The following is a 27,958-nucleotide window of genomic DNA, read 5'->3' on the forward strand; positions in this document are numbered from 1 at the left end:
ACTGTAAGAACCGTCTTAATTAACCTACAAACTTGTTCACTGCTGTCAGCATTTTAAGATAGGTATAGTGAACGTTACGTGACTGCATTATCCACGAACATTACTATGCTGTTTGAAAATTACCATTAATTTTATATCGTAATCAGGATTTTATCTCCCAGGAGTGTGAGAGTTGTGGGAAGTTGGCAGAGAGTCAGAAGTTTAAGGCGAAGTGATGATCCTACCTGAGGCGTTTCTCAGGTTTCATGCAAGACACCCGCGCGTGAGCGACAGCTGCCCGGAGCCTGGACTTTCTCCCAGACCAGCAGAAGTGTCGGCGTGGATTTGAACAAACACTAACCTTCGGACGTACGATACAAGGAAAACCTTCTGTCTTGCTGAGAAAGGTAATAAAAAATAAAAAGAAAAAAGATTAAGGATATTTTAGTGGTCGTCATGTACTGGCAACACATGTTAATGGACTGGTTAAAAGCACTCTTGATCTTCTTAGTCTTTAATAACTTGGCATTGAAGTTTGAACTTCAAAGTTGATTTGTGCTTTTATGCAACATAGCCTAATAAGTTTTTCCAAATATTCTATTGGTTCAAAACATCAGCTATAACTGATAGGCTACTACTTTTTTTTTATTATTATTATTTTTTTTAGAAAACTTAAGTATATCTGTGCTTTGTAGTTTTATTATTTCCTAATTTTTCTGTTATTGTGATTTTTATGACATATTCTGTTTATAGTATGGATTACAAAGATCCACCTGCCGAGCCCAATTATTGGTTGTAATAGGTGCTCTTTAAGGCAAACAATGTGTTGATATTTTTACACATTCAGTGTTTGAAGTACACATCTCAAAGTTGTAAGATCTACTCTCTCTATATAAATACTTTTCTGTCAAATAACTAATGGAGAAATGCTGATTATTATTCACAGAGGCACTGATTGCAGTGGAGAGGTCACTCACAGTACCCACCAACAGTCTCTCTGATCGCCCCATGCCTGCTTCTGTGTTGATCAACTGTCTATGTCTCACTTTATTGATCATTTTTTCTCTTAAAGATGATGCTCACAGAAGAAGTGCATGCACTTGCACTTCATTTTGCAGTTCGTTTGGTTAGAGAAGTCCACTGATATACTGAGATAAAGCCTAAAATCAGTTATCAGGAGTTTCAGCTGTTTCTTGTTGTTGTAATCCTGAAGAAACTTTTTTCTTTCCTCTCAGAGGAACTTAGTGCGCATCTTCATCACAGAGCCCCAAACAACATTCATGTTGTCCCCCCGGATGACAGCCCTGCTTATGGGGTGCCATGTGCTCATTATTTAAGGATGGGTCACTTCTTGTTGTTTGTGGTTCTGCTGCAGGTTTGCATGAATGATAATCTGAAATCTGAGGTGAGAGGAAACAGTGTCTTTGGCAGATGTGTCGGCTGACACTCCATCGAGCTCATCGTTACTGACTCTTTGATTTGTATCAGGAACTTTAGAAGAGAGCACACGGGGTCAAAGACTGATTAGTATCACAGGTTAGGTTTTTATGACAGAGTATAATGATCACATCTTCATTTGTGCAATGATAGTTTAGGCTAGAAATCTGTGCCGGTCTGAATCTTGATGAGTAAGAAGTGAGAAGAGACAAGAATGTCATTTTCTTTCTAATGATATCCACCTTTTCCCAAACGTGGAAGTAAGCCTATGTGCAAGACTTCTGGTTCATTAGCTGCTATAGGGAAATATTGAGAAGAGTTACGTGCAGTTAATGGTAAAACTGTTTGCATTACAAACCAGTGTGTTCATAATTCAGATAATACACTGATATAATATGACACATCAGTATGAAGCAAGTGAGACCGGACAAATATTCACACACATTTTTACGAGAAGAATAAGATGGACACTGAATAACAAATAAACTTTTGGTTACACTTTATGTTAAGGTGTCCTTGTTTCAGTGTAAGTATACATTTAAGTACTGAGTAATATTAATTAACTACATGTACTTACTATATGGTTAGGATTAAGGTTTGATTTAGGGTTAATTACATGTAATTATGCATAATATATTGTAGTGATTACATGTAACATGTGTAACAAGGACACCTTAAAATAAAGTGTTACCAAACTTTTATTTAGTAAGGATGCATCAGTTGATCAAAAGTGACAATACAGACTTCTAAGTTGTTCCAAATATTATTTGTAAAAAAAAATTTTTAAAATTGTAAATTTTAATTTTTACATGACAACATCTTCCAGATATGATAAATCCTTCAGATAATGTAAAATTAAAAAATGTAATATTTATGGATTTGTGATTTTTTTTGGATATACTATCAAATAGCTTTATTTCACAAAACCCTTAAAGCAGCAAGCTAGCAGGCAGCATGTGTTACAGTGATTTAACCAGGGTCCAGAGATGACGACGCTAAGCAGAGTGTCGGCTGTTTACCTTTGCTAGGCAACTTGCTGCATGAATATAGAATTCCTCTTTTATAGCCGGGCTTTATTTTTGGAGACACTTTTAGATGTTTTAACTCCTGACCAGACACTTATGGACATGAACTATCTCCTCCTACCCTTGGATAAAACACTGAGATTCAGATTTCGGTTTCAGATGCACTGCATGGCTGAGACTGTCCCATGTCACTGCAGGATGTCTCTTTGGTAGGAGTTCCCTTTGATCTGGCCATTAGAGCCGACATTCTGTCTCTCTTCCATCTCTCAGCACATATATTCACCTCCAGAGACATCCTGTTTACAGACATACTGACCTCAGACGCTCTAGTTCACATGTGTGAATCTGTGTGGCCATTCAAGCATATAAGCATCTGTAATACAGTGTGAACATATTCAATTAGGGGTTTTTTCTTTATACATTTGATGGATTATTTGTACAACATTTAATTATTTTAACATTTATGGTTAAATGAGAAAGATTGTAGGTTCAAATTAAAACAGGCATTAGCTGCTCCATAATTCAATTCAAGTTTATTTGTATAGCGCTTTTTACGATACAAATCATTGCAAAGCACCTTTACAGAAAATTAAGTTTCTACAATATTTAGACTTAGCTTATAATTGGTGACTGTCAGTTTATGTGCAATTGACAGGAATTTTCAGAAAAATGAATACAAGACGTAGTCAGCCTGACGATGAGCACTATTAACAGCAATTACAATGTGATTGCATATTAAGTTGCAACATTTCTTAGTTCTGTATAAGTAGATATAAGTCTGGTTTAAGTAAAAATATAATTTTTAAGCATTTTTAAGCAAACAATATAAGGTTTAGAAGCATCATCTTAATTATCCTAATTTTGACTTTATTCTCAAAATATTACTGCTTTGATTTTGTTATGTTGTTCTTGAAACTTGTTCTGTTTTTTTTTTTTTCTGTTTTAATGAGGCAAGAAATGTTGCTCTTGTACAATAGAGTAAGAGCTTGCAGAATGACCAGTGAGTCACTACTGTTCGAAGCTTTGGAGTCAGTCAGATTGTATAATTAATACTTTTATTCAGCAATGATGCATTAAATGGATCAAAAGTGACAGTAAAAACATTTATAATGTTACAAACATTTCTATTTCAAATAAATGCTTCAGGATTTGAAGTATCTTGGAAAACGAATGGGCTAAACAGTTATTTTAAATTGTGATGATATTTCACAATATTGCTCTTTTTAAAAAAAAATCTGAACTGCTATTTAAAAACATTACAAAATTGTACCGACCCCAAATATTTGAATGCCATAGTTTATGAAAGCATGGTCTGTTTCATGAATGTTATGTTATTTGGTCGTGCTAATGTTGTTTTCTAACTTTCATGGTGCATGCAGTCACATAAACTCATTAATATTCATGAGCCAAGCCCTCATCACAGTAAGATGGTGCAGTTGAACTTGGAAATGTCGCTTGAAACAGCAGCAAAACACAGTGGCAAGCAGTAGTGCTATAGCTACTCAAACAGACCAAGGTCATGAACTACATGTCACAGAACTTTTCAGTAGCAAGTGTGTTTAATGCCGTTTTAGGTTTTGCTGTGGCATTGAAACTAGAATCAAGAATAATCTAATTCAATTTGTAGGTCATAGACTAGAGACATTCTGGTATCGTGACAACCTCACTATGCGAGCCTCTGCTAAATGATCACCTGCTGTCCTGCAAGTGAGTGGAGGGCTGTCTTTAGGGAGCCGATGGCTTCATCTGCTGCCTTTTGGAAGTGAGAGGATCAAATGCATGCTCTTGAACGTCTAGGCCCAGATCAACTACTCTCCTGCTACTCTTTGCCAGACCCTACCAAAGCTTGCGACATCCTTGCCAGGCTTATGCCATGAGTAAGAGAGCAAGATATCTCAGGGGGCCAGGTTGCCCCCTGTCCCACGGGCCTTCATTAGACACACAGATCAGGTTGGAGTCTCTGTCTCGTATTAATACCTGTCAGCAGCCCAAACTCCATTTAAGTCCTGACTCTGGCTCCTCGAAGTGACGCCTGCGCTACTGCTCGCTGGACCTCCTCTTTGAGAGTTTGCTAGGATTGGTTGTGCATGGGAATGGAAAACTGACAACTGATTCATTGTTTAGAGATGTTTTCCTGGTAAAAGCCAGACTCTTTGTGAGATTGAATGAATTCCAGTTGTGAATTCCAGTGATGTGTGGGTATCTTGAGACTGGGGCACATGAGCGATGGAGTTTCACACCTCTGCGTTTAATTAGTTTGCCTGTTCAATTCAGATGCATGCCTTGCACAAGGCAGATCATCACTTCCTACGCTGCCCTTCAGCGCTGGAAATGTATACCATGATTACTTAATAAAGATGCATTAATGGTATACATTTCCCACTTGGAAGCCTCAGATCTTATGTCTGCAGATTTTTTGCCTGTGCTGACATTGAAGACGCATTCATCTAGTTTGGTTGACTCTGCAGGGAGATGTTTTCATAAATGTGCACTGGGGTACAGTGGCTCTCAAAGCCTGAGACCACTTGTGAAAGTGCTGCTGTTTTGTTCTTTATTTCTATTTGAACACATTATATACATCAGGTCAAGTAAAAAAAAATTAAAATAAATGATAATTTTTTTCAGCAAGTGACAGTGAAAACATTAATTATGTTAGAAAAGATTTCTATTTCAAAGAAATGCTGTCCTTTTAAATTTTTAAACAGTAGAAAAAATATATATTATATATATATATATATATATATATATATTAAGCAGCACAACTGTTTTCAAAATTGTTAATGAGGATTAATGTTTCAAATCAGTATATTAGAAGATTTCAGAAGGATCCTGTGACACTGAAGACTCAAAATTCAGCTACGCATAACACAAATAAATAGATATTTTTTTTACAGAATTATATTAAAGAAAAAAAGTTGTTTTAAATTGTCATAATATTCCACACTATTTTTGTTTTACTGTATTTTGATCAAATAAATAGTTGTAAATTTGTGTAAGTATGTGTGTGTACCTGTGTGTCATGATCTGTGACTGCGTGATGACCGTATGATTGAGATGTTTTATGCTTTTCGTCATTGGAAAATAAAACTGGGCCACGCTAGACAGCAGCATTGGATGTAAAGTGATCCAAGCTTGTGACAGCAGTAGAGTTTAGCCTTAGAGTTTAGTTTGTTCTTGGCCGCTGTGACAAGGTCTTGATTCTCATGCTTGCTTGGCCACTAGCACTGAAACTGGAGAAATACAGTCCCAATGGGTTTAACAGAATGAGAAGAGTGCACAACCCTGATAACATGTCAGGGAGGACATGAGGAAATGTTGTGAGAAGTCATGTGTGTGTGTGTGTGTGTGAAGACTATGTCCTAGATTATTATTTTATTATTATTATTATTATTATTATTATTTATTTTTTATTTTTTGTGGTTATGATAAACAACAAAACCCTGTTTTTGTGTTTTTTTTTTTATTTTATTTATTTTTGTATTATAATGTATTTATTTTTAATTTAATTTATTTTATTTTTTCATTGTGTGTTATGATAAAGACAATGAAACCCTGTATAAGATTAATTGAAAAATCTTAATTGTAAGACTTGACAAAAATACAGATTTTAAGATGTTAAGCTGGTCAGTGATTTATTATTATTATTATTATTTATTTTATTTTTTAAGTTTAAAACTGTTATTAGGTGAAATTACAACAACGTTTTGATATTTAGAAGTTATTAGAGCTAGACTGTAAAAACTATTTTTCAAAGCTGTAAATAAAACAAAGATTATTAGAGTATGTTTACAAGAAAATAATATTTCTGTCAGTAAACTCAATGTGTAATTGCTGTTCCTTTGTAATTATTTGTGAAACTTACTGAGAACTTCTGAGTGCAGTAAATTCTCCACCAGTTGTGTTTCAGTGCACTGCCAAATGTTTTGGTGTTTCCACAGAGAATAGTGTAGTATTGCTGCATATTCTAGGTCTGTCACATTGTGAAGCAGCTACATGAGTATGATTTCATATAATCAGAAAGAGCAGAATAGCTGTTGTTAAGGGCGGTTAGTAATGTCAGAGGTCACAGGAGGGGAGAGCGGGGACACTGCCATGGCCATAACATTGCTGGAGATCTTTCTCAGTATCAGTGCAGTGTTAGCAGAATTCACTGTTGAACTTGAAATGGTTTTGCTTTCCTCATGAAATGTTCAAGAGTAGGCTATACATCAGAATACATACATGGAGTATTTGGCTGGAGCGCGTGCGGTCACACAGGGTGAGGATGCTAGACAAGAGGCGATCGCTAAGCGTCAGAGTGTTGAAGTGTGCCCGAGTACAAACGAGATATGACTCCACGAGAGCAGGAGAACACAACGTGTGCATGCATAAGAGAACAAGAAGATAGAGAGAGACTGTCTGTGTCCAGGGCTCTTTGAAAGCACGTTATGGCGTCGCTTTATCAGAGCTACGAGTGGTTTTATGACAGGCCACTGATGGAGGAACGGTACTGTATTTCATATCTGAGAGACCCAGCGGCGGCGGGGTGATGGGACAGTGGAGTGGCCACTTGTAGCTGTGACAAAGTGTTGTCATGAACACTGTTGTAATGCTTGCTCAAAAAAGCTCCTATCGTCATGACTTGAACAAGCGGACACGTTATTCACTGTTAGTCATCTCTGAACACTGAGCTGATTCCTATATGTCCGGCGTTCTTTAGTACTGTTTCCCTGCAGTCACTTTTTACTTTCTTTGACTTTACCTTTATTACAGTTATGTGGCTTCTGATCTATGTTTGTTAGCTTTGAGGCTTTCTCTGCCTAATATCATTGTTAATGGCAATGATTATTGATAATTATTGACACTGATAATTCAAGTCTATCGACAACTTTAAAAAAATATACTCTACTGTTCAAATTTGGGCTTTGTATGATTTTTTGAAAGAAATCTCTTTCAATGTTTACAGAGGATGTATTTATTTGATAAAAAATACAATGAAAACAGCAGGATATTATTAAATATTACGACAAGTTAAAATAAGAGTTCTCTATTTGAATATATTGTAAAATGTCATGTATTCCTGTGATGCAAAACTATTTTGTTTGCATCATAATTACTCTAGTTTCAATGTCACATGATTGTTCAGAAATCAGTTGAATATGCTGACTTGCTGCTCAAGTAACATTGTCTTATCATTATCAAAGTTAAAAACAGCTTTGCTGCTTTAATATTTTTGTGGAAACCATGAAACCTTTTTCAAGATTCTTTGATGAAGAGTTCAAAAGAACAGCATTTATTGAATTGGTTAAAAAATAAAAGTATTTTTTTTTCAGTACAAGTGCCTTCACTGTCATTTTGATCAATTTATTAGGTCCTTGCTGAATAAAAGTATTTATTTCCTTAAAAAAAAAATAATAATAAAAAAACTTACTGACCCCTTACCTTTGAACTGTAGTGTATGCCCTGCCCAAACTTTAAACTTTGTTTAATATGAAAACTGTGATTGTCAAGGCCTTTTGTGTATTTTATTTTATTACAGCTCATTTAGTGAAATGAAAAAATCTCTTTTTGTATTAATAATGGACAACTTTATTAAATCAGCCTTTTTAAGCCTTGAGTTATAGCTTTGAAAAAAAGTTTCTGCTAAATGCATTAATGTAAATGTAGATTTCATTTGACAGCTTACACTGTAATTCACTGCTGTGTTTGGTTAAAAATAGCCTTAATGGGGAAAGGAATATATATGCATGTAGAATCAGTAGTCTCTTACCATTTCACTGTGCTAACAGTGGGCTGCTGCTCCACTTTATGTAAATTCTCTTATTTGTGAAACTGAGAATGTGCGAGAGGCTCATAAACATGGCCTGCTGTCAGTCCTCCACATGATACGGTACATCGGCAGCTCTCCACGAACATCCTGTTTCTAAACCTCCCCTCCACCTCGCTTTATACACGCTTGTGGATTCCTTCAGTGTCTCTGGCACTGGAGCCAAAGGCCTAAAGCCGTGCAACATTGTTTGTGGAACAGAATAGCCTGATGCTGGAGTGACACTTGTTCCTGTGAGACAGTCTTGTGTTGATCAGCTTCACGCTGCTGGCCTGATCTGCCCTCTCTCATGTGGCAGGTCCTGAGCAACAGCAGATCTTATAATATGTATGAACACGTTTATCCATTTTTTCCCTCCAGGACATTTATTTATGCATTTTCTTAAAAAAAAATCTAAGTAACCTATGTCTCAGACCTAGACTTTAAATAGAACTAAGAAAATCCATCATTAAAAGATTAAATCTAACATGAATTAAAACTATGACTAAAAAATATCAAATGGTTATTTATGTATTAAATAGAATATCAGTGTGTGTTTATGTAGTTTGTTCCATCAGTTTGTATACTTGTTTGAACTGATGTTTACAAAAGACATAATGTGTTTTTAATTGTGTATATTTATGTTACATCCTATAAAATGCTATAGCTATGAAATTAGTCTTAACAAAAAATTGTCAAGAAAGCCAATTACCAAAATGTTATTTCTATACATATTGGAAATATGAAAATGAAAATTTGGTGAAAGATTTTAATTAAAACTAGACAAGTGCCAGTATTCGGTAATGCGATATATCATGGTAATGAATATGCACGATATTGTTATCGTGGGCATTTCTAAAAACTGTGAATAATTATACATTAAAAATTATTCAGAATTTGGAGTGCATTTTAAGAATACTTTTCAAAATGCACAACACCGCTGTATGCTGCTTGAAAGAGCGCATGCGCTCTGATGTAAACAAGCGCACATAAGAGAAGCACATGAGGAACACGTGAGAGACGCGCTGAATGAAAGCACATTCCCTCTCTGACAGCAGATGGTGCTAAACTGCAGAAAATGCAGCCGCTACCCTGGAAACCCCATAAATAAAGCAGCTGTGCTACTTTTTAAAATTTATTTAAATAGCCATTCAGATTTTTGGATTTGCTATGATTTATATCACAACGCCAAATACTTAAATATTTAGACTTAATTGGCTATTTATAATTTTTATTTTATTTTAATCTGGACTACAACATGCCATAGATATTGATTTAAGATATACCATGATATATACCATAGATATACCATGATAAAAGCATTAGCAATTAATTGCAACATGAAAATTTGATACCAGCATATCATATATTAAGGTTTACTTAGTAATTGAGTAATTTTGTTTTATTATTGAATCATTTTTATTTTAATTTATTAGTTATATTTATAGCTTTCCAAAAAAAAATACACATATATATTTTGTATATAGAGTACATACTGTAAAATGCTATGAAATTAGCCTTAGCAAAAGTTGAAAAAAACAAAAAATTATCTGAAAAATGTTTGAAATGTAATATAATGTCTGTGCATCATTTGAGATATGAAAATGAACTTGTGGTAAAACAGCACGCAACTTTTCAGAATATATGTTAGCATTAATTAATTGTTATTTATTTTTTTTTTGGTAGAATTCCAGTGTCTGAAAATCGACATTTTCCATGTTTTCTGGGTTTTTTATTTTTTATTTTTTATTTTTTTACATTTTATCATCTTACCTTTTTTATGCATTTATTTATTTTTCACTATACTCACTCTACTCTGCCCTACATCCCTACATACTTTACCCCATACTTTAGTCCAAAAGTAATTTGAGTCTTGCTGTATGTTGACTAAAATGAAGTGTTGTTTTGAGACCAGTATGATCCTAAACAGCATTTTGGAATAGAAAGGCCCTGTTACGGCAAACCTCTAGCCGCTACAGACCCAGTTTAGCCTTTCTGCTCGTGTGACTGGTGGCATTGTCAGCACAGTGAGGAGTCCACGACTAGTGTAAATCCCCATTTACCCTATACTGGCCCTACACAACTGATGCCTTGTTCTGCCGGGTGAAAACACTCATTGAACATGTTGCAATCTGGAACTTCACTCCTGTCTGTTTATTGTCAGCTTGGATGTATCAGATTTTCTGACTTTAATGGCCTGTTTGGATTGCGTCTGTGTCAGGGAGACGCTAGTTCTCAGGTCTCACCTCGGGCCCCCTGCTTCACAGTATATGGTGCGTAGCGATTCGGCACAAGCAGAAACTGTGTCTCTGATCTGCTGACTGTGAGCTCTGATGGCCCGGGTGGCTGTCACCAAGTCTGACACATTCCATTAAAAACCATTGATGGGTGATTCTGTGTATGCCCTTCCTTTAAGAGAGATATATATATATATACAATCAGAGAGAAGATTTATTATATTGTTAGACAAGGCCTGTGAAATTATTAAAAACCTATTAAATATGATAATTAACTAATTGAAAGTGACAATCTTTGATAATAAAAGCCCCCAAATGAGGATATATCAGAGACATTATTTTGCCAGGCAAACATTGCTTGGAGAAAAAAAAAATACACTACACTGGTACTGCGTAACAGGGATGACTGTGTCTCTCTTGTTGCCCTGGTCTCTCTGAGAGATAAAGAAAAGGAGACAGAAAGCACAAACTCAAGAGTGTGGGATCTGAAGGAGACCAGATTGGCACTGTGAAGCCCAATAGTTGTGGGAAAATATCAGCCATCTTTCATCTCTGGCAGCTGAGATGAAAAATAACCTGACAGGAGCATGTTTGGAGGAGGGAACAGTTGAGGTGGCTTGCAGTCCAGTACATGTAACCCAATCTAACGGGTTTACAGTCCTTTGGAAGGCCCTGTCCCAAATGGAGCACTTGATGTGCATTTGCAGTCCTGCAAGTCTGAGAAGTCTACAAGACTGTAGGGTGTCCCATCTGAGATGTTAGGCTTCAGAAGGGCCTTTTACCAACCTCACAATGATGTGTGGACTCACAGAAAGAGCGAAAGAGCTCAGGGTGGCATTTGAGGAGGGGACACATGAGCACTTTCAGCTTGTGAAGTGAATCTGTTGTGTACAGTGTGAAGTCTTGATAAAAGAGAAGAAAAACAGGAAGAAGAGATTTCTATACACACACTTATATATTTCATATTCATATTTCATATATATGAAAAGTGACAGAAAACTATTTGTAATGCTGCAAAGGTTTTATATTCTAGAACTTTGTATTTATCTAAAAATCCTAAAAAAATAAATACAGTATTACTGTTTCTACACATATATTAAGCAGCACAACTGTTTACAACATTGATAATGATAAGAAATGTTTATGGAGTGGCAAATCAGTGTATCAGAATGTTTCTAAAGGATCATGTGACCATGAAGACTGAAGTAATGATGCTGAAAATTCAGCTTTGCATCACAAAAATAAATTAAAATTGTCAAATATATTCTAATATAAAATGGTTATTTTAAACAGTCAAAATATTTCATAATATTATTGTTTACTGTTCGTATATATATATATATATATATATATAGAGAGAGAGAGAGAGAGAGAGAGAGAGATAACAGAAAATTGTTAATATTGATAACAGCCCTGTGTGTATATCAGGGGCGTTTCCTCTGAGGAGTGCCTCCTCAAAATATTGGATGAAAAAAAAATTGTGGTACAAAAATAAGACAATGCCAGTATTACAAAACATAACATTAAAAAGTGTACTGTATGTTTTTCTAAAGAAACATTATCCAACAGCGACTCTGCATCTCTCCTGCCTCCCCTGAGCCCATTGAGTTTTAACAGATCCTCTAAAGCGTGCAGAGAGTTTGGTGGGGGGTAATTGAGAATCAATGGGGGAAAGTCACCTGAGAGAAGGCAATGCCTCCATCTCGATATGATTGGTTATATTCGGCTGTGATTGGTTCATACAACAAATCTTCTTGTGTCCTCTTCGCGTTTGTGAACAATATTTACTGAGCACTTATGACTGATGATCCCAAAAATCTGACTGATGATCCCAGTTACTCTCAAATACATTAATGCCAAGCTCGATAAACAGAGACGACTTTGGTAGTTGATACGCTGGAGCTTCTTCCTGTTATAGCGTCCTGTGTTTCACACTGCGCATGCACAGAACGCATACATGCAATGCAGTGAAAATTACAGCTGTTTGGAAAAGCATTTGCATTTTTACTTGGTTTTACTGGCACTTGAAGCCTTCAGAACGTGAAAATATCGATCCTAAAGTATTGTGGCAGAGCAAATGAACACCTCCCAAAAACAAGAGTGCCGCTTATGTGATGGTGGCGTACGTTTGTGTTTCTGAGTTCATTCTTTCAAGTTTCTCTATGCATATTTTCATATTCTCACACTATCTGTAGTTAAATGGCATGGTTTGATATAGTGCTCAGGTAAATTTGATTAAGTAAATGTTAAACTTTTGAAATTCAGAAAAAAAGAACCACATATTGATGAATCAATACATGAAAATTATGTATCTGTGTCCTGTTATTTATCTTTTGGTACGCATTTCAGAAAAAAAAATGGTTAGGATTCAGGTGTAATTGCAAATAGTGATTAATCATGATTAATCCACTGAAAATTCTGATTAATTTGATTAAAAATTTTAATCATTTGACAGCCCTAATATATATATAAAATAAAAACATTTTTGAGGACTTTGCCGCCTCGTTTCAGAACACAACTGGTGTATATATTTAAAACACAGAAAAAGGCACTGACAAAAAGGATATAATGATTTTAGGGGTCCTTGAATAAAAAAGCTAAGACTCCACAGAGAGATGAAGTGGTGGGCGGGGAGGAATTTAGCAGGAGGCGGGGCTTGTCTATCAGCACAATGTAAGCGTGCAAACACACGGCAGGAATGAGTGGAGTCACCAGTAACCCGATGCCGTTCGGGGTGATGGCCTACAGCAGCTGCTGAGGTACAGCATGAGTCCTCGACTTCGGTCGCTCCCAACTTCAGACCGACGTTTTAAATCATAACAAATTTCATAAATTCACTGTAGCACAATCTGAAGGACCCAGACACCTGTTTGCCAGAGGGTGACAGCTATATTAATCACCGGCAGGCGTGCCGAGCATAATAGGCCTCATTAAAGACTGTAGGTCGTATCACATTCCTGTCAGAACAGGTGAGTTTGTGAATGACCCAAGCTCGCCTTTGCCCGCAGACCAGTGCTTTAAGGAGCAGCATACACCCAGCAAAAAATGCGTCTGTGAGGGATGGAAGTACAGCATGTTCAATGAATTGTACTCTTAACAACCAAACAGTTGTTTAGCTGACAAAACATTTTTTCCAAAAATCTTCCAGTAGACAAAAACTAGGACAAGAGCTAGGACATCTATACAGTGCATGACATTAAAGACCCTAACTATGTCCCACAAAGCTTTGTTTTCATATGCATAAAATTCATTGACTGAGGTATATTTCATATCTGAATACAAAAATTGCATTCTGTTATGAAAAATTAGATTAATTGTATTGTAGAACACTTAGACATATGAAATGACTAGGTGGAACATGGCAGCTGTTTTGGCATTTTATTAGTCAAAGTGTGTCTTTTTCCTTTTTTTTAATGAAATAAGCTGATTTTATACTATAGTCCACCAAACATGTGGAGTAAATTATTTCTAGTTGACCTACCTAATATCTTAAAAAAATGTGATGGCATGAACACTACAAAAATAACTTTTTCACCATCCGTCCTATAGAGGCTGCCAATCAAATTCAATATTGCTGTTTTCAAAACGACCAAAGAAATCCATTCAAATTAGAAAATGTATTTCAAAAACTGTGAAGACAGAAGAAAGATGTGATAGTGACCAGCCCCCTGCTGGGTGGATCTGGCACCAAAACACAGCTTCTGGGAAGTTAGCAGTGCTCTTCTGTCCATGTACGCACACGTGCAGTGACTCACCGCTTCACATTGCCACTGTGTAGAGTCTACAGAGAGACTTCAATAAGGCCACTTCAATAAGCCCACTTGACTAAGGTCACTTGAAAAGACTGCAGGTTTGTTGATTCTTCACATTAAAATCCCAATGATTTCCAACATATCATAACTTGGAAAATATACTCAAACATTTTGAAAAAATGTAACTTTGTTCTTACATATTTAGAAACGTAAGTGAGACTTCTTTTCTAAGAAAAGTGAGGGTTGTCTGGAGCAAATCTCTTAAAGTGGAAACTCACAGACGACCCACTTGTAGACAACCCAATGAACTCGGCCTCAATCAAATCTTTGTTATCTGAATTGTTTTGTGTTTCTGAGGGGGCAGGCTCTCATCCTGGTCAAGCTTGACCCAAAAGTAGAAAAGCAGCCCCAAATTTCAGCGTACAGTTGAAGTTACATCCTTCAGTTTGTGGAGAGCTTTTAACTGTACACAGAACTTGGGGACGCAGCAGCCATGCCTAAGCGAAAGGTAAACCTAATGGAGGTTTGGCGCAGGAATCGTGCTGATCATCCAAACAGAGCTAAGAACCTAAAACTATTGCCACGTCAACTGTAAGTTTGAAAACTTTTCAAACAGGTTACTTCTTTGGTCTGTATACAGCATTTTTTGTTGTATGTGACAGTGCTGTGATATAAATAGTGCTTTAACTGTGATGTACTGTGCAGTTTAGTTCAACTCGAATATTGTTCTTAGATTTAGTTTTTAGTGTTGTCTTTTTTATTTTTCTGTGTCCTGAAGAAAGAAAGAGCCTTGTATATTAGTCTTCTTGTAATTTTGAATTTATATCTCACAGTTATAAAAAAATAAATAAATAAATATGATGTTAATAAAGTCATCTCACTATATAGATAGTTAGATCTTTCTACAAAGCAAAAAAAAAACTAGTGTATTTTTGTGTTATTTCAGAAGTTTGTGGTTGGTAAGATTTTTTAATGGCTGCATTTATTTAATCAAAAATTAAGTAAAAAACAGTAATAATGTTAACAGTTACTATAAATTAAAATATATTTTAATGTAAAATGTGTTTTTTTTGTCTGAATTTGAAATAAATATGATCAATTATAATTTTTTTAAGCATTTTATTTAAATAATGGCAAAGTTGAATTTTCAGCCTCATTACTCCAGTGTTTAGTGTCAACTGATCCTTCAGAAATCATTAAAATATACTTATTTAATGCCCAAAACATTTCTAAATAGTATTGTAAATGTTGAAAACTGTTGCTCTGCTTAATATTTTGGTGAATACATTTTTTCCAAGATTCGTTTATGAAAAAAAGTTGAAAAGAACAGGAGTTATTTGAAACAGAATGTTTTATAACACAATAAATAAATCTTTACATTTTAATCAATTTAAAGCATCATGATGATATAAAAGTATTAAAAAAGTAAAAAAAATGTATTTTGTTCAGTAGTGTACAGAATTGTCACCTAGGAATTATACGCTATCTCACATTTTTGTCCAAATTCTTATTCTGTGACGACTTACAGTATTTTGGATTTTGCATTTTGGACCTTTTCTAAGAAAACAAAAAGGTTTCTATCTACAGGAGTCTACGGAACGCAAAAACTTGGAATCTCAATGTGTCAAAACTGTTCAGAATGCAGATAGAACTTATAATTCCAATGCAGCGTGATGTCACTTTAACTATTTAAACTCAAATCTCAGAATAACCTGTTTTATTTCAAACTCTTAGAAAAACTTTTGTAGGTATGTGCAGAAATTAAGCTGTGATGGTAGATGCTATTTATAATGTAAAATATATATACATTTTGTCCCTGCAGGGCACAATTGAGAGACCCCGAAGTGGTGGCAGCCCTCCTTCAGCAGAATGTCAAGATGGCGAGCCTGCTCCCTCCCACAGGTGCCGATGTGTTCCGCCCCTTCACTTTGGAGTCGCTGGCCGAGATCGAGCGGCGGATGGCAGAAGAGGCCGCCGAGCAGGAGCAGATGAAGGCCCAGAATATCGAGGTACCTGAGGAGGATCTGCCCAAACCCACCAGTGACTTAGAAGCAGGAAAGCCCCTACCCTTCATCTACGGAGACCCTCCACCGAATCTCCTCAATGTTCCTTTGGAAGAGTTGGATCCATTCTACAAAGCCAAAAAAGTCAGTGGCAAAAGCGAAATACCAAAGCATAGATGTCCAGAAATATTTACAAATCTGGTTTAACAGAACATTGTTTATACCACGAGAGATTTTGTGTCTCTTTTTTTGTTTTGCAGACGTTCATCGTGGTCACCAAAGGCAATACAATATACCGATTCAATGCTGAGCCTGCATGCTACATTCTAAGTCCATTCAGCCCTATTCGACGAGTGGCCATAAGAATACTCATACATTCATATCCTTCATATAACCCGTGAAAATACTACTGATATATACTGTATATAATGTCATTTTGTCAATGTATATCAACATATAACAATGTTCTCCATCTGTTCTTTGATTTCCAACTTTGTGTAATGCTTTGACTGGTTTCATTTAGAGCCACAGATCATTCCTTCTGAGTTCTCCTTTACTTCAAAACAAATTATTTAGCATGTTCATCATGCTAACCATCTTGGCAAACTGCGTTTTCATGACGATGGGTGACCCTCCAGAATGGAGCAAAATAGTGGAGTAAGATTTGCAACATATCTCCGAAATCTATCCCAGCATTCTTAATAATTCTGCTTCCTTAAATTTGAATGACAATTCTCCATTCTCAATACTAACTTCATTCAAATTCAGGGAAACTGAATGACATTCTTCATTTATTTCCGGTGCACAAGCCTGATAATAAATGCTCTTGACTTAAAATCCCCATAAAATGAGCCAACCGGCAACATAATGTGGAAGTTATTAAGACAGGTTTATATGCCTTGATTGTTTATTGTGTAATTTGGTCGCTCTCAGGTACGTTTTCACAGGCATCTACACCTTTGAGGCGCTTGTAAAGGTGATGTCCAGAGGCTTCTGCATCGGTGACTTCACATTCCTGCGAGATCCGTGGAACTGGCTGGATTTTATGGTCATCTCCATGGCGTAAGTATGACCCTGAATGACTATAAATGTAAAAATCCGTGGTTAAACAAGCCAGTGCAAAGATTTGTTATGGCTTTCAGTGTAGTGATGAATGTAAAAAATATGTAGAACAAAACAAAAAGTGCGACAGTAAATGCAAAATGCTGCATTATAAAAACTTCAATTAGCAGTGTGATTAAATGCAAACGGATTGTTCAGAAGAGGATTGGAATAGTTTACCGTTTTATTTTTAACAGCAGTTTCCGTAATCAGATGCCGATCCAAATAGTCAACACAGTGTGTGACTAATCAGTTTTTGCTCTGTCAGGGTATGTGGCGCATGAGATAGGTGGAGTCCAGCAACCACATTAGACACAGAAGCATTGTGAAAATACCCGCTCAGATGTGAGAGGTCAAGGGTCAGTTTGTTTACAGCATCACCAAAAGTGTAATGAGGCTGCGTGCAGGTCCTGGTCCTCTCAAGGCAGTCCTCCTCAGCTTCTCCATACGTGTTCCCGAGGTCCACCCCCATCTCCCTTTACAATCCCAGCCTGGCTGAATGAAAACGTTTATCCACTTGTAAAGCGAGATCACTTACCAGGCCTATTTTTAGCAGTAACTCTTAACTTCCCACTTCGGCCCTCCTCAGAACAAGGAAGGCTGTGGTTTGATTGTAGTTCTGATGGTGTCCGAGGACTTTTGAGATCCCACATTGTTGTTATTACCACTGCATTCCCTCTGCTGTCATCCATTGTATTCCTTGGTACCAATACCTAAAAGTATGTTAGTATACTTACAGTAGTCTATGAACTATTTTTGTTGTAGGTTATCAGAAAAATGGAATAATTGTGATTTCTAGTGTGTTTCCCCTTGATGCCTAGTCAATTGAATCCTCAATATATCAAGTTGGAGTGCAGGATGTTGGATATTTTAGCTACAAATTTCAGCCAAAGCTTATGTCTCTCAATATTCTCTCACAGTATTTTAGTAAACATCTCCTGAACTACTTCTACATAAATTCAGTTCACAGAAAACTACACGCCGTCATCCAGTTGCCCAACTTGCTATTGGTCCAGAGTTTACAGATAATGATGCCATTTGGCTTCTGTGATCGACTGTTGCACTCCAGCTAAATATAGTCTACACTGAACATATCTCTTACCCCAGCAGTTTCTCCACTTCTCAGAAGACCATACTTGTGGAGGAAAAACAAAGTGTCACTAATAACATGCTGAGACTCTGCTTGAGCAAACTCTCACGAAAATATGATTTAAGAAAGTTCCTTTCAGTAAAAGAGATTTCTTTGAATGCACACTTTCTTCAGCCGGAAATATTTCAAAAGAAACCGTTACATAAATCATGTTCACTGCCAATGTACCGAAACCAGATGTACAGAAATCTATAAACAGACATGTTGGAAGCGGTTGCAATTAATTAAATCTAACATTGACTATTATCTGTTCATGTAATTACATTGTCTATAATAGTGCTGTAGTAAATTATACGTAAATATACCTTTTTTTTATAATAACAGTAATAGTCAATCTTTGGTAAAAGACTAACTTGTAAAAATCTATGTAATGTTCAAGGTGTTTTTTATGAAGTGTCAGTGGTATAATTGTGAGGTTTTGAAAGAATAAGCGTAATAAGCCAATAATAATCCTCTTCTCTTCACCCTCAGGTACCTCACTGAGTTTGTGGACTTGGGCAATGTATCCGCTCTGAGGACTTTCCGTGTTCTTCGTGCCCTGAAAACAATAACTGTAATTCCAGGTTAATACAGCATGTCATTTCACCTGGCAACAGGAAATATGAATGCTAATCACTTGAAGTCATAACATGTTTTTGTATAATTTGGGAATACCTGAGCTGAGGTTTTGCTGAACTGCAAATTCCAGGTCTTAAAACCATCGTTGGGGCCTTGATTCAGTCGGTGAAGAAATTGGCGGATGTCATGATCCTCACTGTCTTCTGTCTCAGCGTGTTTGCTCTCATTGGCCTGCAACTGTTCATGGGAAATTTGCGGCAAAAGTGTGTCCGGTCTATTGGCTGGAGCGACAGTGATAACCTGACCATGCTCTTCAATTACACAGACATCAATGGCACTGCCAACAGCACATTCGACTTTCAGGAATATATTGATAACCCAGGTGACTTCTTGCAGCAGTAATGTGACATGAAATGTAGCCCACGATAGCTGCACATATGAATTATTAAGAAAACAATTTGTTGCTTAAATTATTTGAGCCATTTTAGTGATCAGATTCTCCTTGCAGTAGTATTGATCATTTGATTTCCATTCCTCTGCCATAGCGAACCACTACTATGTGCCTGGCCAAATGGATCCATTAATATGTGGGAACAACTCTGATGCAGGGTACGCTATTCAAATATGTTATTTTCCTCATAAGTAATACTCTTAATCAACTTTGAATTGACACTGTGGATTACCAGCAGCAAGTAGAAATTTCAGTACTTATTGTATTCAAGGAAGCCGTTTTCAACATACTGTAAATATATTGTTGTTTAAATGACCTGTTTGCCATTGCCGTTCACAGGAAGTGCCCTGAAGGGTACACATGCATGAAAGCTGGACAAAACCCAAATTATGGCTACACTAGTTACGACAACTTTGCGTGGGCTTTCTTAGCCCTTTTCCGGCTAATGACTCAAGACTTCTGGGAGAACTTGTTCCAGTTGGTGGGTATATGCATCTTGTTAAAGTCACGTTGTTCTTTGCTCTCTTTTATGTGGCACAAATTGCTCCAATACTTTCAATGGCAGCAAAAAAAAACACATCTTAACATAAGCTTGTTTTAGGTGTGCTGCCATTTAAATGGTTAGGGTCAGAGTTTTTATTTTATTTTATTTTTTAATAAGAAAATATGTTTATCCAGAAAAGACCCAGTAAATGAAGAAGGAAATTAATGCTGTTCATTTGAACGGTAACACTTTATTTTAGTGGCCAGTTCTCACTATTAGCTAGTTGCTTATTAGCATGTCTATTATTAACATATAGGTTGTTTATTAGTACTTATAAAGCACTTATTCTGCATGACTATATTCTACATTCCTAATCCTACCCCAAACTTATACTTAACAACTACCTTACTAACCATTAATAAGCAGCAAATTGGGAGTTTATTGAGGCAAAATCATAGTTAATGGTTTGTTAATAACGAGAACTGGACCATAAAATAACGTGTGAGCATTTGAACTTTCTTTAGCAAAGAAAAAGTATCCGCAGCACTATTGTTTTTTATGCTTCTGCGACTTGAACAAGAACACGAATGAAGCATAAAAAGTCTCTTAAACGTTTCAGACGCTCCGTGCTGCAGGGAAGACATACATGATCTTCTTTGTAGTCATCATCTTCTTGGGTTCGTTCTACCTCATCAATCTGATTCTGGCTGTGGTGGCCATGGCGTATGCTGAACAGAACGAAGCCACCATTGCAGAAGCTAAAGAGAAGGAGGAAGAGTATGCGAAAATCCTGGAACAGCTCAAGAAACAAGCTGAGGTTTGTCATAAACTTTGTCATAGACCCTTGGATCATTTGGTTGAGTAATACTAATTGTCAGTTCTGATATTTGCTTGCATCAAGCAGCAGAAGAACAACATGATAAATGGCAGTAAAACATCACTATCCAGCAAAAAGAAAGACGATGATGACCAAATGCAGAAGGACTATGACGGGATCGCACTGAAGCCCCTCTCGAAGTCAAATGGATCCAAAGGTAGCATGAATTATTTGGAAGTCCCTGACTCGCAGATGAGAAAACCGAGTGCGGTGAGCACCACAGACAATGCTTTAGATGGTAAGTGCACATTTCACTCGAGTGTAGATGGCGAGATCCACAATAATTTAAGAAGCCAGTTTATCCTTTTGGGTTTTGTGTGTTCAAATAATTTCATCAATAGAGCTGGAGGATACTCAAAGGCCGTGTCCTCCCTGCTGGTACAAGTTTGCGGACATATTCCTGAAATGGGATTGCTGCTTGCCATGGGTGAAGTTCAAGAAGCTCATCTACCTATTTGTAATGGACCCTTTTGTGGATCTGGGCATTACCATCTGCATTGTGCTCAACACCATGTTCATGGCTATGGAGCACTATCCTATGACTCCTCATTTCGAACACATGTTGTCAGTGGGAAACCTGGTACATAGATCTACCTATCAATCATAACTTGAACCTTTAAAATGTATATTGAAAACTTAAGGTTTATTATACTATAGTTATTTTGCCAGCACCCAAAATCTGGTGTTTTCCTTACATTATGATGTCTTCTTTCCCCTGCAGGTTTTCACCGGTATCTTCACAGCAGAGATGGTGCTGAAACTGATCGCACTGGACCCGTATTATTACTTCCAAGTTGGCTGGAACATTTTTGACAGCATAATAGTGACCATGAGTCTGGTGGAGTTGAGCTTAGCTGATGTTCATGGCTTGTCTGTGCTGAGGTCCTTCCGTTTGGTAGGGAAAATGTCATTGTTTGACTCGCTCTTAAAGGGATTTTTCACCAATCTTCACAAATACATCAGTTTGAATTTACAGTATATTAATTTGTCATTTTATTGATGCAAAGCTGAATTTTCTGCATTTTTACTAGTCTTCTGTGTCACATGATCCTTCAGAAATCATTCTAATATGTTGATTTGCTGCTCAAGAAACATTGCTTAAATTTAAACGGTTTTTAATAATGTAAAAAATTTTGTTTAAACCATGCTACTTTTTTCAGGTTTCTTTGGTGAATAGAAAGTTCAAAAGAACAGTATTTATTTGAAAAGGAAATCTTCTGTGACATTATAAATGCATTTACTTACAATTTTGAACAATTTAATATATCCTTGCTGAATAAGAGTATTCTTTTTTTAATTACTGACCCCAAACTTGAAATGGCTGTGGGGGGAAATTGTTTTGCATTGTAAAAAAGTACATTTTAATGCATTTTAAATACAACATTTGTTGAAATTGCAATGTTCAAAATTTCAGGACTAAACTATTTATTGAAATCATGACTCCTTTGGTTGCAGATGCGTGTGTTCAAGCTGGCAAAATCTTGGCCAACCCTAAACATGCTGATAAAGATCATCGGTAACTCTGTAGGTGCTCTTGGGAATCTGACCCTCGTCTTGGCCATTATTGTCTTCATCTTTGCTGTGGTGGGGATGCAGCTTTTCGGAAAAAGCTATAGGGACTGTGTGTGTAAGATATCAGAGGATTGTGTCCTCCCTCGCTGGCACATGACAGATTTCTTTCACTCGTTCCTCATCATCTTTCGTGTTCTGTGTGGGGAATGGATCGAAACAATGTGGGACTGCATGGAAGTGGCTGGCCAAGGCATGTGCATCGTCGTCTTCATGATGGTCATGGTTATAGGAAACCTAGTGGTGAGTGGATTTCCATCTTAGACAGACAGACAGACAGACAGACAGACAGACAGATAGACAGATAGATAGATAGATAGATAGATAGATAGATAGATAGATAGATAGATAGATAGATAGATAGATAGATAGATAGATAGATAGATAGATAGATGATAGATATAGACAGCCTTCTTCAGATAATGCTATTTTTACATTTGGATTTTTAGTGATCTTAAAAGTTAATGACCATGACAATTTAAAGGTCAGTTCACCCAAATATGAAAATTCTTAATTACTCCTCACGTTGTTCCAAACCTGTAAAACACTATATTTATATTCAGAATAGAAAATCAGGTATTTTTGATGAAATCCGAAAGCTTTCTGATCCTGCATAGACAGCAATGCAACTCAAACCATAATTTTCTGAAGCTACGAGAATACGTTTTGTGCTCAACTAAAACAGAAGTTTATTCAAAAATCTCTTCTTTTCCATGCCAGTCTTCAACACAATATTCTCGAGCCTTCATAAAATTAAGGTTGAACCACTGATGTTACATGGACTTTAAAAAAAATGTCCTAACTACCTTTCTGGGCCTTGAACACGGTTATTACAATGCTGTCGATGGAGGGTCAGAGAGCTCTCGGATTTCATCAAAAATCTTAATTCTTAAGTCTTATGGGTTTGGAATGACATGAGGGTGTGTAATTGACAGAATTTTCATTTTTGGGTGAACTATCCCTTTATTGACAATGAAAATACTATTTTCAAACTATCCCATATTCTTGAATGGCCTCATGGGCCACCGGTCCCTATCACTTTACAATTTTAGTATGTCATTGTATTTGATCTTTGAATTATTATTATTTTTTTTTTTCTTTTTCCTTGTTCTCGTCCTGAAGGTGTTGAACCTCTTCCTGGCTCTGCTGCTCAGCTCCTTCAGCGGAGACAACCTGTCAGCGTCTGATGATGAAGGGGAGATGAACAATCTGCAGATTGCCGTTGCTAGAATTACAAGAGGCATTGACTGGGTAAAGGCCTTTGTTATCGGACATTTGAGAAAATGTCTGGGCCTGAAGCCTAAGGAAGAGGGTGTGAAAGCAAACGAAGAAAGCACTTCTAAAATCACCATGAATTCGGGTATGTCCGATGTCAAAGTGCCTATAGCCAACGCTGAATCGGATGACGATGATGACGATGATGATGGCAACAGCTCTTCTGAGGATGGAGACAAAGAGGACATAGATAAAAATACCAAAGTGAGTTTTTTTCAGTGCAAAATGTTGATAGTTATGTTCCTACAATCTAGTGTGAAAGATCACACAAATGCAAAACCGGTTACAGAGTATCGCTGACATCTGTCCATCAACATCTCTTGACACATAGACATGTGTCTCAAATACTGTGACACCTGCAAAGTCCATCTGGAGCCCCCCGGGTCATCTTGTTTAGAGAGTATGTCTAAGGAATGGCAGAAACCATGTGACACGCTGACAGGGCGTGGGAAAGACCCCCAGCATGATTAGTTACCTTACTGAACAACGTTCTGATCAGCACCCATTTTACAACAACCCGTTTAAAGCATGTCAGTGCCATAAATCCCTACCTCACTAAATCCCGATTCCCTGTAAAATGTACATTTTTCCAGTTCAGTTCATGCATTTTATTTCATATTTTATTTGTAGAAACACTCTGGCCCTAATTCATTAGGCAACTGCTTGTTGGCATGCCTATGGATCAAGTAACACAGTTCATATGTCGTGCCCCCATGTGTCGCACAGCACTGCATTTCACACCTAGCTATGTGTCAGGGAGAGGGAACATGAACGCAAATTTGTACTCAAGTCTCGTGTGAAGAATCGAACTAGATCTGAAGTGAAATATGAGGTTTCTGGGATAATGAACAGCTGAAAAGATTATCTAACCTTTACTTTTTTCAACATGAAGCCTCATCTTTTAGCTTTTAGTCACATTAGTAACTTTTAACACACAGAGAAATTGAGAAAAATTCCCTTTGTCAGTGTAAAAACTATTTTTGCAATCATTTTGTTCCTAAGACGATGTTTAAGCCATTTTAATTTTGCATGCTTGTATCAGGTAGTTAGCAAAAAATGAAGGGTTTGTTTTTCTTTGTTTAACTTTCACTTTGCATCACACTATATATTTCCATTGATTTAGTTTGTACACATGTGAACGCTAGAGACAAGAAACACAAACTTGTGCGAAACTTGTGGTGAACTCAGGCCTGCGGATTTGTATGACGTGAAGATGTGTGACCAATAGGAAATTAATATGTCACAGCATGAACTCTTAGCCAATTTAAAACAAAAATACCTTTAAATCCACAAGACTGAAGCATTGCGGTAAAATGAAGTGCATTGATTGTATAGTTTTACATTTTCCATGCATTGTATAGTGAACCAGGTGTGTTGGAGCAGGGTTGGAAGTAAAGTCTGCCAGACCTTGGTCTAGTGTGACCTCGACTTTACTCGCCAGTTGCCAGACCAGCTGAGGATATTAGAAAAAGAGTTTGTAAAAGTGCTAATCCTACCAGAAATTGATCTACAGTGTTGTCATCTGTATAGAAGAAAGATGGAGATGAATCCTCAACCTGCAACACAGTGGACAAACCTCCTGAGGTAGAAGAGGTGGTAGAAGAGGAAGAAGAGGACTCCACCATCCCTAAAGACTGTTACACAGAGAGTGAGACGTGAACTATGACTTATTATGATGCCGTACTGGGTTATATTCTTCTTCTTAATGTTTTGGTTTGTCTGCGTTCCCAGACTGCCTCAGGCGATGTCCTTGCTTGGAGCTTGACGTGACCCAAGGTAAAGGGAGGACATGGTGGAATTTCCGTAAAACCTGCTACGCCATTGTGGAGCACAGCTATTTTGAAACCTTCATCATCTTCATGATCCTCCTCAGCAGTGGAGCATTAGTGAGTCCATTGAAAGAAACAAAAAATGATACTTGATTAATCACAGTACACTGAAACCTCGTTTCTTTTTATTAGGCATTTGAGGACATATATATTGAACAGCGAAGAATGATTAAAATCATCCTTGAATATGCAGATCAGGTCTTCACTTATGTGTTTGTCATTGAGATGCTTCTGAAATGGGTAGCCTATGGCTTCAAGGTCTATTTCACAAACGCATGGTGTTGGCTGGACTTTCTCATCGTTGATGTGAGTATCAGTTGTTCCTAATTTTACAGAAAATGTCAAGTTAAAGTAGATATAAAATTGACACTATTGTTTTATACGAAACTTCGTTCATCTGTGATCCTTAAATTGGCCCTATTACGCCATTTTTAAGGTTCCTAATATTGTTTTGGGTGTCTTCTACAATAGGATTACATGCATGCAAGGTCAAAAAACGCTTTGGTTTTTTCAGAACAAGCATTTAATATCACCTCATTTTCCAGCGATTCTCAAACAATTCGTGCACAACAGTTCAAAGGTTCAGTCTCTCTAAACCCCTCCTTTCCGTGAGTCTGCTCTGCTCTGATTGGTCAGATGGCTCAGTTTGTTGTGATTGGTCTACCGCGTACAGAGCATGTCGGAAACAATTTGGCGTGTTGCCATAGTTCCGTATTTTGAACACTTGTTAGAAAATATAAACATCTATTGTTTATCATACTTGTGATTCAGTGGAGCCAGCTGTTCCAGATAAACAGGATACTGATCCATCTTTCAAGAGCAAGTGTTTCGTGAATCCCACATTAAACATCCCAAGATTGGAGAAGCAGTCGTCAGTAAAATTATGTGTTTGTGGGTGGGGTCAAGTTGTTCGCTGACGGCCAACATAGAACAGTTCAATGTCTTCATGCTTATACAGGACCAGGTTTCCTCTTAAAATGCAGATTACAGTTAATTTCTGATGCATTATTCTGCTAAAAGTATGGATAGTGTACATCTTATCGGAAAAAAGTTTGGTCTTTGCGTATTTCACTAGTCAATCTGAATCATTGTTACTGGAGTTTGTCATAACAAATCCCAGTTCTAATTGAATTTGATTCATATTTCATTTATGTTATTTTGCTTTTTACTGCATGCAGTACAGACTGTGAATACACATTCACAACAACAGCAAAAAAAAATATTTTTCTTTTGTAGTGGTGACAGGGATCACTATGTGATTAAAAATGTATTTGGAAAATCATTGTTAAAGATCGACAAAAAGCAGCGACTTTTGCAGGACAGGCAGTGGTGTACAAAAAATGTTTAACAGCCCCTGAAAAGAAATAATGTAAAAGGCCAATGGCCATCATTCAATTTAATCAGAAAATCAATGATTTGTATTTATAATTTTATTTTTATTAACATTTGTATTATAATATTTTACCTAGTTTCTTTAAAAAATATGAGGAAATATATAGATTTTTTTTAACCATGCATATTATTTGTCACTTTTAACCCATTCCTGATAAACAATATGGATTTAAATGGTTATAACTGTTGAGAGATGACTTCAAGATGTATTATTGATGAAAAATAAGTCTTTTAATGAATATCTCTGCAGGTGTCCCTGATCAGTTTGACTGCGAATATCTTAGGTTACTCTGAACTGGGGGCCATTAAGTCTCTCAGGACTTTGAGAGCGCTGAGACCTCTTCGAGCTCTCTCCAGGTTTGAAGGAATGAGGGTGAGTTTTCCGCTGCCCACCCTCACCTGGACATCATTTGTTCATCAGCAAATCCCTAATATTATTAGCTCTCCTTGTTCTCACATTTCATATATTGTGCTCGTGCCCATCTAATACATTTGAAAGTTAAAAACCACAGACAATTTAAGGTATGGTTCAAGCTCTCACACTGTGTGTGTTCACAGGTGGTGGTGAACGCTCTGGTGGGGGCCATTCCATCCATCTTCAACGTTCTCCTGGTCTGCCTGATCTTCTGGCTCATCTTCAGCATCATGGGAGTCAACCTTTTTGCTGGAAAGTTCTCCTACTGCTATAACATGACATCCAAAGAACGTTTTCCAGTCGATCTGGTCAACAATAAGAGTGACTGTTTAATGCTCTCAGAGGATGATCCAAGTGTGCGATGGATGAATTCAAAGGTTAATTTTGATAACGTAGGCATGGGATACCTCTCCTTACTGCAAGTGGTGAGCATTTATATTCATCTTCAAATGTCTGCCCTCCATAAACAACTGCAATGTTAAAAATTGGATACTTAAAACCAAAAAAAAATGATTTTGGTTTCCAGGCAACATTCAAAGGATGGATGGACATCATGTATAGTGCTGTGGATTCACGTGATGTAATGTTGATTTTCAGCCTTTGACTAACAGATCTTCAATTGTTCTCCTGTAATACATG

At 36.9% G+C, this 27,958-nt stretch overlaps 1 protein-coding gene across 2 annotated transcripts in view; it reads left to right on the forward strand.

Moving 5' to 3' along the window:
- The first annotated feature begins 234 nt into the window (after nt 1–234).
- The window catches only part of LOC127952683 (sodium channel protein type 4 subunit alpha B), a 32,734-nt gene continuing 5,010 nt past the window's right edge, over nt 235–27,958 (forward strand). Inside the window, exons 1-21 of one of the 2 annotated variants that reach the window (XM_052551338.1) lie at nt 235–386; nt 16,038–16,362; nt 16,479–16,597; nt 16,786–16,875; nt 17,152–17,280; nt 18,941–19,032; nt 19,158–19,409; nt 19,573–19,636; nt 19,818–19,959; nt 20,582–20,779; nt 20,867–21,077; nt 21,181–21,419; nt 21,561–21,734; nt 22,295–22,651; nt 23,531–23,887; nt 25,214–25,331; nt 25,415–25,569; nt 25,645–25,818; nt 27,155–27,277; nt 27,463–27,744; nt 27,846–27,899. In XM_052551338.1, the coding sequence (XP_052407298.1) occupies nt 16,093–16,362; nt 16,479–16,597; nt 16,786–16,875; nt 17,152–17,280; nt 18,941–19,032; nt 19,158–19,409; nt 19,573–19,636; nt 19,818–19,959; nt 20,582–20,779; nt 20,867–21,077; nt 21,181–21,419; nt 21,561–21,734; nt 22,295–22,651; nt 23,531–23,887; nt 25,214–25,331; nt 25,415–25,569; nt 25,645–25,818; nt 27,155–27,277; nt 27,463–27,744; nt 27,846–27,899 (3,600 nt within the window). In that variant the 5' untranslated portion in view covers nt 235–386; nt 16,038–16,092. Of the gene's footprint in view, nt 387–14,629; nt 14,807–16,037; nt 16,363–16,478; nt 16,598–16,785; nt 16,876–17,151; nt 17,281–18,940; nt 19,033–19,157; nt 19,410–19,572; nt 19,637–19,817; nt 19,960–20,581; nt 20,780–20,866; nt 21,078–21,180; nt 21,420–21,560; nt 21,735–22,294; nt 22,652–23,530; nt 23,888–25,213; nt 25,332–25,414; nt 25,570–25,644; nt 25,819–27,154; nt 27,278–27,462; nt 27,745–27,845; nt 27,900–27,958 lie in introns of those variants that run through there. The other variant, XM_052551337.1, reaches the window with a different exon arrangement.

The sequence above is a fragment of the Carassius gibelio genome, chromosome B3 (assembly GCF_023724105.1).
Source record: "Carassius gibelio isolate Cgi1373 ecotype wild population from Czech Republic chromosome B3, carGib1.2-hapl.c, whole genome shotgun sequence".
Lineage (NCBI taxonomy): Eukaryota > Metazoa > Chordata > Actinopteri > Cypriniformes > Cyprinidae > Carassius > Carassius gibelio.